This window comes from Episyrphus balteatus, chromosome 2 (genome assembly GCF_945859705.1).
Source record: "Episyrphus balteatus chromosome 2, idEpiBalt1.1, whole genome shotgun sequence".
Classification (NCBI taxonomy): Eukaryota; Metazoa; Arthropoda; class Insecta; order Diptera; family Syrphidae; genus Episyrphus; species Episyrphus balteatus.
Window position 1 is genome coordinate 55840122 of NC_079135.1, and position 13279 is coordinate 55853400.

Genomic DNA, 13279 nt, shown 5'->3' on the forward strand with positions numbered 1-13279 from the left:
AACAGAACAACTTTGTCTATGAAATTTATATGAAAATCCTAATGGAGTTTTTTTTTTTAATTCATATCTATCAAATATTTCTGAATAACTCTGAACCAAATGAAATCATTTAATATGATCTAATTTGACTTGTTTTGTTCGTGCATAATATCATAATTTTTGTGTTTTAGAGGTAGAGGTTGACAAAAACATTTAAAGTCGTATGCTGAAACCAACAATAAGGTCATGTGTGGATTCTGGATCGGATTTAATATATATTTGTTCGAGGATACATTTTTGACATTAATATATGTGTGCTGAATAAAAAACTTATCTTTGGGATAAGTAAGCTGTGTGAATTGGGTTAACATTTTGACAAAGTCAGGAATTAATAATGTAAATAACATTTATAAATCTCTACAATAAAAAACATACTTCCAACATGAGTTGTCTAACGAATTTTAGTTTTAGTTATCATTTCACTAACTATTTTTTCCATCATCAAGAAAATAAAATAATTTAAAAATATTCATTTTCCCTCAATAATTTTTTCCAAAGTTGTAATGGTTTCTGAAATTTCTTTCTTCATTTCCAGTTTTTTCCTATTTATTAAAAAAAAAAACACAAAACCTTCTGTAAAGAATTTATCCTCTGATTTTAACATGTAAACCAAGCTCCCAGAGCATGAATAAATTCTTGACAGTTAAAAATTAATCTTAACACCTCAAAAGTGTCACAAAAACTATCCTCGCATGATCAGGCAAACAAAATTCAAAATTAAAAGCAATTCTTCAATTCGAAATTATTGAAACTTCGAATTAAACTCAGTGTCACTTTGAAATCCGCCAACAAATAATAAAATCTCGATTGCAGTTCTGAAATATTAATTTAAATAAATATATTGATAAACCAATTACAGTAATTGTTTGAACCATTTATTTCTCAGTTTTTCAAGTGTCTTAAATTTTAAGTTTGACACACACTTATCCCCGGGTTGATTGCGATTGATCGCATTTTAAAATCTCGCATGTTAAAATTTCGCATCATGAAATTTTTTCGAAATATAAATAATATAAATAATTATTGCTGACAAAAAAGTTCTATGTGAATAAACAAAAATACAAAAAACCACACTAGGAACTTCCTTTTCTATTGTCTAACTTGCAATTGAAGATAGGCCGTTAGCTTCCAAAGATAGGCCGAAAATTCGAATGTTTTTCGCTTTCACGGTATTCTAAATTCATAGAGGAACATTGTTTGTTTTTACTGTTACTTCTGTTACTTTAAATCCCACTCACCCCTACTCAAAAAATATTCATCTCTTCATAAAAAAACTTTTTTAGAATGGTGATTTTGGGGTCTCATTCCATTCAGCATTATTAAAGTATTTTAAAATGATGGCCAAATTGCATGAACTTTGTTTGGCAAGCATGCTCAACCGTCTTTGCCTCACCTAATCTTACATAATCGGTAAAAAAAAGCCAATACAAAAAAGAGCACGTATACGCCACAGTGCACGTGGACAACGCATAAATAATTTGAGTTACAACTTTGGTATATAATACACCCAAATCGAAAATAAATCAGCCGTCAGTTGTCAGTGTTAATAATTAATCAGAAAAACAAAATCCTATTAATAATCCAGTCAAATAAGGATTTAACCTCGGAATGAATGTTAGTAGAAATTTTTTTTGCTCAATATCTTCCTTTTGCCATTCTATAACATAACTCAAAAGTCTAGAAAAATCTCATGTCCGCTTGTCGCGATTTCAAGGTCAAATCGCGAAATGGAGATTTTCAAAATTAGCAAAAATAGGCTATGGTATTATATACACATATGATACATGATTTCAAGGTATTTTTTAATGCTGATTCCAAAAAATCAAGGCAATCTGACGTCTCTGAAAAAAGTTATACCTGTTTTTCATCTTTCAACCCATATTATTATAACAGTTGCTAACTTACTACCGAAAAACCCTTAAAAGTAATGGTAGCGGAATCATATTTTGCATGAGGGTTTTCATATCCATTATCATTAAGAATCAAAACAATGCAATGCAAAAAAACATTTATATCTATGACAAAATGGTATTTTTTGAGAAAAGGGAACATTTTGGGATGTGCACTAAAAAACATCCTGGTACAATATTGGAATTAGTGCTAATACGCTAATTTTTTTTGTTTCTATCTTTGTTTGGATGTTCTATAACTTATGTCAAAAATCTAAAAAATCTCATGACCGCAAGTTCTTATTTTCCAGGTTAAACTAAGTTAGGTGCAGATTTAAAAAAAATAATAAGAAAATTTTAGATTCTTATATGTATACCAACTTAACCCATATCATTTCAAGGTATTTTTTAACGCTGATTCCAACAAAACCCACAAACAAATCAATATGACCATCCCTGAAAAGTAATGTACCTTATTCACGTTGATCTGACACATATATCTGAAGAGTAGTTTTTCAATTTTTTCAAATCTGCACCTTATCTTCAAACCAAGAAAATTAGGACTTGCGGACATGAGATTTTTTTAGATTTTTGAGGGTAGTTAAAGAATATCCAAACAAAGATTAAAATGAAAAAATTAGCCTATTAGCACTTATTCCTAAGATGAACAAGAATCTTCTTTAGTGCATATCCTAAAATTTGCCCCTCCATCAAAAAATACCATTATTTCGTAGGTATATATATTTTTTGTAATGGATTGTTTTGATTTTTAATAATGATGGATTCTAAAATCTTCATGCAAAATTTGGTTCATCTACCATAACTTTTAAGGGGTTTTCGGCAGTAAGTTTGCAACTGTTATAATAATATGAGTTGACAGATGAAAAACGGGTATAACTTTTTCCAGAGACGTCAGATTGTCTTGATTTTAGATTTTTTGGAATCAGCATTAAAAAATACCTTGAAATCATGTATCATATGTGTATATAATACCATAGCCTATTTTTGCTAATTTTGAAAATCTCCATTTCGCTATTTGACCTTGAAATCGCGACAAGCGGACATGAGATTTTTCTAGACTTTTGAGATATGTTATAGAATGGCAAAAGGAAGATATTGAGCAAAAAAAATTTCTACTAACATTCATTCCGAGATTTACCCCTTTTTTCTCCTTATTTTACTGTATTATAAATAAGAATCAAATTTTTTTTAATACTTTTTCACCATCTTTAATTTTTCTTTTTTAATATTTTAATATTATTAGAAATAAATAAATGCGAACCGAACACAAAACAAAACCAATACAAATAGCTTTTTTATAATTTTTTTGGTAATTTAGTAACCATAAAGTCCTTTTTTACCATCGTTAATTTTGCTTTTTTAATATTTTAATGTTGTTAAAAATAAATAAATACGAACCGAACACAAAACAAAACCAATACAAATAGCTTTTTTATTATTTTTGTTTTTAATTCAGTAACCATAAAGTCCTTTTCAGTAATTTTTTGACCATCGAGTTCACATACACAATCTTGTAAAGTGATTGTAGAGTCACCCCTGATTCATAGCGGATTTTTTTCCGGTGTCAGTTCTATCTAAATCTATTTAAATCTTTTTAATCTTTTTTAAAAATAAAAATCAAAGTTGTAGTCCAAGCGGTGACCGTCGAGTTACTTAGCTCATAAGGTACCGAGATTTTTTTCTTAAAAGGCGAAATTTTGCGTGAATTCTTAAAAAAAAAAGCGAGATTTAGTTATAAGAGATTTTAGTGTTGTGCCGAAATACCGAAAAAAAACTCCCACTCTTTTTTTCTACACAAATCACATAAAACCATTTCACATAAAATTGTTGCTTTTCGGGCCAAACGAAACGAGTAGAAAATTTTGTAGGTAAACATAAAAAAATAATTTAATATTTCCTTATTAAATGAATTTTTTTTTTAATTAAATTGGATTAATTTGGTTTGCCAAGGTTATTTTGATTTCGATGAAACCGAATAGCAATATCTTCTCAATGATTTTAGATTCCAATTATTGGAGCTTTAAGGCCACGACAAACCAAAATAACTCATTAAGAGATGTAATTTACAAAGATTAAAGAAATCGTGTTTTTTTTTACCGTTTATGCAGTTTTGACAATATTGTGTTCTACATTCGCATCTGAAAATTTAAAATTTTCATTGGACCATTAATTTAAATAACTGTGTAAAAAATCAGAACTTCTAGATATGTCGCAAGCTTTTTCTCATTTGTGTGGTTAAAAAATATAACTTTTTAAAATACATGTTTTTGTTCTTTATTTTATTATCAATTAAAAAAATTCATACCTGCAATGTGCTCCTAGATTCAAAAACTGACATATCACCAACATCACTTGCACGATCGCTCAAAAAGTAATTTGAAGATGATGCACTTGTTGCACTTCTCAGACTACTTCGCAAAGAAGATCCTCTTCCTATAGCTGCATAAGAGGGAGAATCCCCAAGTGAATACGATTCCGAAGCACTTTCATCACTTGTGCATGATATCTGCCTCTCCATCACAATATTCCTTACGTTATCCTTATCACTAATTACAGGTACGGATTCTTTGGTTTCCTTCAGATCAGTAGGTTCTCTTATAATAAGCTTTGAACTCCGTTGAAAACCTGATTGTGGTCGAGGTTCAGAGTGCACATCCACTGCAATTAAATCCCTTTGAGATTGATTTCTTTGAGATTCTATTCCTTGATCTGCCACAATGGCATCATAACAACTGCCTTTTGATCCAAAATCATCGTCTGACTCATCATCACTAGTCTCAGCTGGCACAGCTCCGGCTCCAACATCAACTGTGCTCTGTGTTGAACGCTTTTCCGCTTCAACAATGCGTAGCTTGCCGGATAGGCTTTGGTGCTGGTGAACCCTTGCATCATCGTCGTTCGCTTCAACGCGAATACTGATTTTATTTTCGCTTGCACGCAAACTCAACTCGTCGTTGTCGTCTTTGATAGCATTGGATTTGGTTGCTATAAATCCTGCGGTGACGTTATCTACAGCGTTTGGTGTTGTTGGTTTGCGTTTTTCTAATGATCGTGTTCGACGTCGTGATTTTCGCTTATTTCGGTTAACCGCATCTAGATCTATGCGTTTTTCCATTTGATTCGAATACGTGCATTCGCTGTCGGTGAGGTAGTAGTCGGGCTTTGTGATTTTATCTTCGGCCTTAACGCTCGTAAGAACGTATTTGTGGATGGTGGGAAAAGCCAATTCATCTTCGGCACGTAACCACTTGCGATAAATTATAAAAGATGTATCATGATAACGAACACTAGGCTGAAATTGTTTAATGACATTTTTTAAGCATTGGAGTTTATTTTGTTTTGTAGGTTCTACCAATAAAATGTTTGTTTTATGTGTGGGCGACAAAATACTGAGAGTTCGTTAAGTTTGCATTTAAATTTTAACAACTGCTTGTAAAGGGTGCAACAGAATTTACTGACCAGTTTAATCTATTTTAGTGTTTATAAATAAAAACGCAACATGGATAATTTAAATCTTTCATAATAGTTTTATTTGTAATAAATATTAGATATACAAGACAGTTGATAAAGTTTCCAGTCCAAAACATATTAATTGAGAACCTAATTACATAATTGTTAATTGTTTACTTGGGAAATTCAGATCAAGAGATGTACCTAGGTCTAGGTATATTCTCGGGGTTGGGTTCGATATCCCGCTTTTTATATTCCCGTTTTTTTTTAAATCCCGCTTTTAAAATCCCGTTTTTCATTATCCCGCTTTTTATAATCCCGCTTTTTATAATCCCGCTTTTTAAAATCCCGATTTTTATAATCCCGTTTTTTATTATCCCGATTTTGCAAGCAAAGTAAGTTGTCTTATTTTAAAAAATCGCGGGATACTAAAACAAATTAAAAAATGACAGATTGTTCCAAACGCATTTAATTAAAACCTTTAACAAAAAATATAATATATAAAAAAATAAGAAAAAGTAAGGAATGTGATACTAAAAAGAAATCAATTAACAAACTAATATTTACTTTAAAGTTTCAGAAGAACAATCAAATCGTGATAATCCCATAGATTAATAATTACATAAAATGATCACAACACCTTAAATTAAGTACACACTACATAATCAAAAGAAATTTCATTTATATATATTTCAACTTATTTTTGCATTTCAACAATTTTGATATTTAAATAAATGAAATTTCTTTTACTTGTGAACTGAATTTAGAGCTTTAATCATTTTATGTTTTTATAAAAGAAATACCGTTTTCATAATGTGTTGAAGGTACATATTGTGTGGGCTTTACAACGCAAAAAATCAGTTTTACTAATTTTTTGTCTATTTCTCATGATTTTTTTATTTGTGAATTAAGCATGTATTTTGTAAAAAAATCGGGATTTTCGGGATTTGACGGGATTTTAAGATGCGGGATTTCACAAAACGGGATTAAAAAAAGCGGTATTTTAGTAAACGGGATTTTGAAACTTTTTTTTCGGGATTCTCGAAATTGGGGACTTGTCGAAGCTCTTTGCTCTATACGTATTACTTTATCAACAATTCGAATATAGGATCGGTTTTAAGAAAAAAATAAAACAGAAATTAATTACTTGTGTGTTTTATTTCAATGAGAACGAAGATGGCGATGGTTGAAATTTTTTACCACTTTTTATAAATCAAATATTGTTTTTCACAGGATATTTTTTTATTTGACTCAAAATAATTTACACAAACTTTTCAGATGTTGAATTTTTATGATAGTGGAAATGTTCATTAATAATCAATGAGTGAAATTTTCAATTTAATTGCATATTAAATTTCGACTTCATATAGGAGGTATCGATTGTTCTAAAAGTTAGGAATCTGATATTTTTACTGGCTCACTCAAAGGCAACTACTTTGAATACAAAGTTGAAAAAAAATTTTAAAAATGTATATTATGTACTCGTAAGAGGCAATTATTTATAGAATAATAATTTTGTTCGCATTTCCTGTCTGTATCGTTCTGCTCAGTAAAATCTTCTGTTTGATTTATTTATATATTTATTTGAAGTATCTCTACTCTAGGTGTTGCCTATACCCCTTCAACCTTCGACCAACAGTAGCCCAGGAGAATTAAACATTTCAAATGGAAAAAATTAGATCGTGCAATTTTTTTTCATAGGACGGTAGAGGGGATCACTGAGAGCTTAAAACCAGTTTTTCGGGAAAATCGACCTTGTGCTTAAGCCGCCATCTTGGATTAAAGGTAAAACACGTTTTAGTGAATAACTCGGCCATTTTTGATTTTTGACAAAAACTATATATGTAAAACTTGTAGAAAATTTTATTTTCTATAACTTTTGTCTTAATAAATTTTTCTATATGACCCATATTTTTCGAGTTAATTTGAAAAAACTATACCCCTACTCAGCTTAAACTTTATACCCGCTTTGATTATAGATTTTAAGATCAACGCAATATGGGAGTGTTTTTATATGTTTTTGGGGATGATAAATCTAGCTGCAATGTTAGTTTTTGCAAATTCATGAAATTTTATAAACAAAAGGAACTATCTTAAAATCGGTAAGTGTCGTTTTAAACAAAATTAGTAAATATTATAATTGATGTCTAACAAGACAAGCAAGTCTTTGAATTTTTCAAATCGGTTCATTAATGCCTGAGATATGACCAATTGTTTATAATAAAAGCTTAAAAGAAGAGAGTGAGTTATAAACAATTGGTCATATCTCAGGCATTAATGAACCGATTTGAAAAATTCAAAGACTTGCTTGTCTTGTTAGACATCAATTATAATATTTACTAATTTTGTTTAAAACGACACTTACCGATTTTGAGATAGTTCCTTTTGTTTATAAAATTTCATGAATTTGCAAAAACTAACATTGCAGCTAGATTTATCATCCCCAAAAACATATAAAAACACTCCCATATTGCGTTGATCTTAAAATCTATAATCAAAGCGGGTATAAAGTTTAAGCTGAGTAGGGGTATAGTTTTTTCAAATTAACTCGAAAAATATGGGTCATATAGAAAAATTTATTAAGACAAAAGTTATAGAAAATAAAATTTTCTACAAGTTTTACAAATATAGTTTTTGTCAAAAATCAAAAATGGCCGAGTTATTCACTAAAACGTGTTTTACCTTTAATCCAAGATGGCGGCTTAAGCACAAGGTCGATTTTCCCGAAAAACTGGTTTTAAGCTCTCAGTGATCCCCTCTACCGTCCTATGAAAAAAAATTGCACGATCTAATTATTTCCATTTCAGCTTAATTTTTTGTACATCCCGACTGGGCTACAGAAATTGAAATCAAGAAAGGAGGAATTAACTAATCATTTCAAGAAGGGTAAAAAGCGTTAGAATTTGTAATAGGGAGGAATCCTTACATTTTATTTCTTAATTTGATCTTTACGTAATTTTATCTCAAGTTTGATGCTTTGATTTCTTCTTTAAAAAGAATTTCGGGGACTTTTAAGATCGCTTTCCTTACACTTAGGGTTTTCCTTAAAATATTAAAAAACGTGGATAATATTATTTGTACCCTTTTTCAGTTTTTGTTAATTTTTTTTCTTGGGGTTTTCTTCTAATACTTGGCGAAGATGTTCATAATACATAATGGCCTTACTTATATTTGATAAGTCAAATAAAAAACATGTATAAAAAAGGCACTCGATTGCTAATGCTCTCAACACCGTAGTAACGCCACTGAATATTTTCTTGACAATGATAAACACAAAACAGATTTATAATATACAAAAGAGATACAAATCTGACTTTAATTTGTTCGTTATTTGTTTATACCCTGCGCTGTAAACTTGACTGTACAGTACAATGTACACTTCACCCAAAAAAATAATACAACTTAAGGTTAAATCTGTGTTGTTGGATACGATAAAGTTGAATTATTAAATCTTACAACTACACTACACCCTAATCAAATAAATCGATCATCTCTTTGCTTCTACTCATATCCCCAACGACATGTTTTAAAAAGTTGCATTTCACATTCAACTCACTTGAGTACGAATAATATGAAACAAAATAAAAAGCAAACAATGATGTCATCAGAAAAGCTTATGATGAAGATAATCAGCTTTGAAAAAGTATTTATAACATAGTGTTAGGCGCATTCGCTCCGTAATATATATAGGGTTCGGTGTTTATTACATCTGGTACACAACTTTTTCAAAACAATCCACTTTTGATTGGTAGTAGTAAATTGGTAGAGTGAATGCATGGTATGCCTTTGATAGAAAATTCGATGACACATTTCATGTTTAAAAGAAAAAAAATGAGATTCACAGACTCAAGCCAGAACCATAATTGGCGGATGGAGTCGAAAGCTGCTGTCAATTATTGTTGTTTTCTTTGTATTTTCGATAAGTTTTCATCGGTCGAGTGCGGTTCGAGCGCTGTCCCCTCCGTTTCATCCGACGCTTCTGTCAATTATAGTTCTGGCTTCAGAATTCAAGCAGTACCTAAATGCAGATATTCCCATGCATTTAGGACATAAAGAGAATAGGTATTATGTTTTTTACAAGTAATTTAATTCACTTTTAAATTCGAATCTCTTTTTATTAAGTATGTTAACTGAAAGCTCTTATAAGCGTATACTCATGGTCATCCGTACGAGTATATCCAGTTAAAGGAAAGAAATAGGAAAGCTTGTTTCTTCTCGGTCGAGAAAATAACTCTGGAAATCCACTTATAAGTTTACAACTAAACATCGATCTGTCCGCATATTAGAGCTTTAGAAATTCGCGTCAGGTTATCGGAGATTTTCTATGCATTTTCTAACGAACCGTAAAACGGGGTTACTTTGCCACTGCAGGGGTAACTTTGCTCCACAGATCAAAAGTGATTGTTCTTCTTTTGATGCTGAGGAATTATGCGTTTTGGATTTCAAAAATACCGAAATGAACACAAATAAAATGCACGACTGGGTCGCACGAACTTGCTATTAGAGTTCAAGTTGCTTAAATTTTTAAGACTTTTTATATAGAAATTTGGGAAATGTAAGCACTGCGTATATTGTATATAGGTACAAAAAAAAAAAACTTAAAATCTATTTTTTTTTAAATAAAACAAAACAAGTAGGCAGATTAATTGATATAATTAAGATGCATTTTTAGAAAAAAAAAATTTCAAAATCGTTATAGCCTTTTTTTCAAAAACTAATTTTTTATGAGTAATTTTTTGGAAAAAAAGTTTTAAAATAAAATTGGTATGCCATTTTGTAGAAATCACTAATCAATATCTAAAAACTAAATTTCAAAAAAATTCAATGTCCCGTTTTCGAAAATTTTATTTTTCAAAAAAAAAAAATTTCAAAATTATTTTTAAAAATCCAAAAAAAATTTTTTTTTTAAATATTATTTTTGGCTTATATTTGAGTTATATAAGTGCTTCTTTAAAAAAGTTTCGTTGAAATCGAATAAGCCGTTTCGGAGAATATCGGATTTAAAAAAAAAAAACGGTTCTATGGCAGGCACTGTTAATAATAATTTTCAAAAAAAAATGTTTTCATTAAAAGATAGACCTTGTTTTAAAACTTACATTTGAATATTTTAAACAAAACCGTTGTAGCCGTTTTCGAGCAATTTCATTTGGTAATTTTTTTTGGTCCAAAAAAATTAATTCCAAACACCCCTTTGGAGAGTCTCCAAAAATTGCTACATCTCAAATTTGAAGTCAATCGGTCCATCTGTTTGGCTGTAGCTCCTTATACAGACAGACTGACAGACAGAGAGACGGACTTCCGGGACCCACTTTTTTGGCATTCTCTACCATCGTAATATCATGGAAAAATGTTATCTCAACTTTTTACTTGCGATATAGGTACTATATATCAAGTTATGCATTCGTACAAAAAAAAGTTGAGATAACATTTTTCCATGACATTACGATGGTAGAGAATGCCAAAAAAGTGAGTCCCGGAAGTCCGTCTGTCAGTCTGTAAGTCTGTAAGTCTGTCAGTCTGTCTGTCTGTAAACGAAGCTACAGCCTAAACGGATAGACCGATTGATGTCAAACTTGGTATGTAGCGTTATTTGACGACTCTCCAGAGGGGTTTTTGGAATTAATTTTTTTGGACCAAAAATAACGGTACTTGTCATATACCGATTTTAGTAAAATTGAAATAGAAAAAACGGCTCCAACGATTTTGTTTAAAAAATTCAAATGTTAGTTTTAAGCTAAGGTCTATCTTTTAATGAAAAACATTCTTGAGAAAATCATAATTAACGGTACCTGCCATAGAACCGTTTTTTTTTTTCAAATCCGACTATCTCCGAAACTGCTTATTCGATTTCAACGAAACTTTTTGTGAAGAAGCATTTATATAATTCCAATATAAACCAGAAACTAAATTTTCAAAAATATAATTTATGGATTTTTTTGAAAAATCAAATTTTCGAAAACGGGACATTGATTTTTTTTAAATTTTGTTTTTAGATCTACAAAATGGAATACCAATTTTATTTTAAAACTTTTTTTCCAAAAAAATATTTATAAAAAATTAGTTTTTTTTTTAAAAACGACTCAAACGATTTTGAAATTTTTTTTTCTAAAAATGCAACTTAATATATCAATCAAAACTGCATACTTGTTTTGGAGGGCAATTTGATTTCAGATTTTATTTTATTTTTTTTAAAAACGAATTTTATTTTTTTATTTCTATATAAAAAGTCTTAAAAATTTCAACAACTTTAACACTAAGAGCAAGTTCATGCGAGCCAGTCGTGAATTTTATTTTTTTGTACGAATGCATAACTTGATATATATATTAGACTGGGCCAAAAAAATAAAATATTTTTTTTTTTTGAAAGTTACTTCGAAAATCTTGTTCAGGATGATGAAAAAAAAATTTGGTGAAAATTTGAGCCGTTAAAAAAAATTTTAAGAGGTCTATCATCGGTGTTTTTTATTTTTATACATGATATGATGTTTTACAACAGAACTGCTAGACGATCAAAGTAAAAAAAATTTCTGTTCATTTTTTCTTATATAAAATTAAATTTCCTACAAAAAAGATCTAATTGAAAATTTTCGTCAGACGAGCCGTATTCGAGTAATTAAGCTTTTTTAATCGAAGTGTTTTTTTTCAATTTGACTGTTTCACTTTGGAATTTTGTGATGAGCAAATAAGTGAATAGAAAAATAAAACCACGACAGATTCTTATAGGAAATTTAATTCTCTACAAAAAAGGTCTCTTAGTAATTTTCCCTAAATTGAGTTCTGAAGAAGTTATTCACGATTTAAATCGAGAAAAAAATTAAAAAATCAATTTTCAATTTCAAAATTTTCTAATTCACTGAAAATTCAATATTTTCAAATTAGCAAGATGTTTTCTTGTAGGGACTTAAACGTTCTATAAAAAGTTCCTTGGCAGCAAATTAATTGCTTTAACCGTTTAGAAGATAATCGTATTCAAATCGCAATGCATACTTGTCATAAGAAAACTATTGAAATCAGTGGGCATTGGTTTTGATACGAATATCTTCTTAACGGTTAAAGCAATTAATTTGCTGCCAAGGAACTTTTTATAGAACGTTTAAGTCCCTACAAGAAAACATCTTGCTAATTTGAAAATATTGAATTTTCAGTGAATTAGAAAATTTTGAAATTGAAAATTGATTTTTTAATTTTTTTCTCGATTTAAATCGTGAATAACTTCTTCAGAACTCAATTTAGGGAAAATTACTATGAGACCTTTGTTGTAGAGAATTAAATTTCCTATAAGAATCTGTCGTGGTTTTATTTTTCTATTCACTTATTTGCTCATCACAAAATTCCAAAGTGAAACAGTCAAATTGAAAAAACACTTCGATTTAAAAAGCTTAATTACTCGAATACGGCTCGTCTGACGAAAATTTTCAATTAGATCTTTTTTGTAGGAAATTTAATTTTATATACGAAAAAATGAACAGAAATTTTTTTTACTTTGATCGTCTAGCAGTTCTGTTGTAAAACATCATATCATGTATAAAAATAAAAAACACCGATGATAGACCTCTTAAAATTTTTTTTAACGGCTCAAATTTTCACCAAATTTTTTTTTCATCATCCTGAACAAGATTTTCGAAGTAACTTTCAAAAAAAAAATATTTTATTTTTTTGGCCCAGTCTAATATATATAGTACCTATATCGCAAGTAAAAATTTACGACAGTATAAAATCCATAACCTACTTTTCAATCAAATAAAATACTAATCACATCATGATTGTATTACTCTGGGTTCGTTTTTAATGAGAAGTTAAGAAAAAAAAAATTATAAAGTAAAGAATTTAATCAGTTTGGACAGTTGTTAAAAAAAAAATTAGAAAAGGACCAAAGTAAC

The 13279-nt window shown here is 29.6% G+C and overlaps 1 protein-coding gene across 16 annotated transcripts in view; it reads right to left on the reverse strand.

The window, feature by feature from the left end:
* LOC129910267 (uncharacterized) overlaps positions 1-13279 on the reverse strand; it is a 204531-nt gene that overhangs the window by 105954 nt on the left and 85298 nt on the right. For 15 of the 16 annotated variants that reach the window (XM_055987573.1, XM_055987571.1, XM_055987579.1 and 12 more), the window contains exon 3: positions 4255-5241. The exons of the other annotated variant lie outside the window; for it this stretch is intronic. In XM_055987573.1, coding sequence (XP_055843548.1) covers positions 4255-5241 — 987 coding nt within the window. The remainder of the gene's footprint in view (positions 1-4254; positions 5242-13279) is intronic. 16 annotated transcript variants of the gene reach the window in all.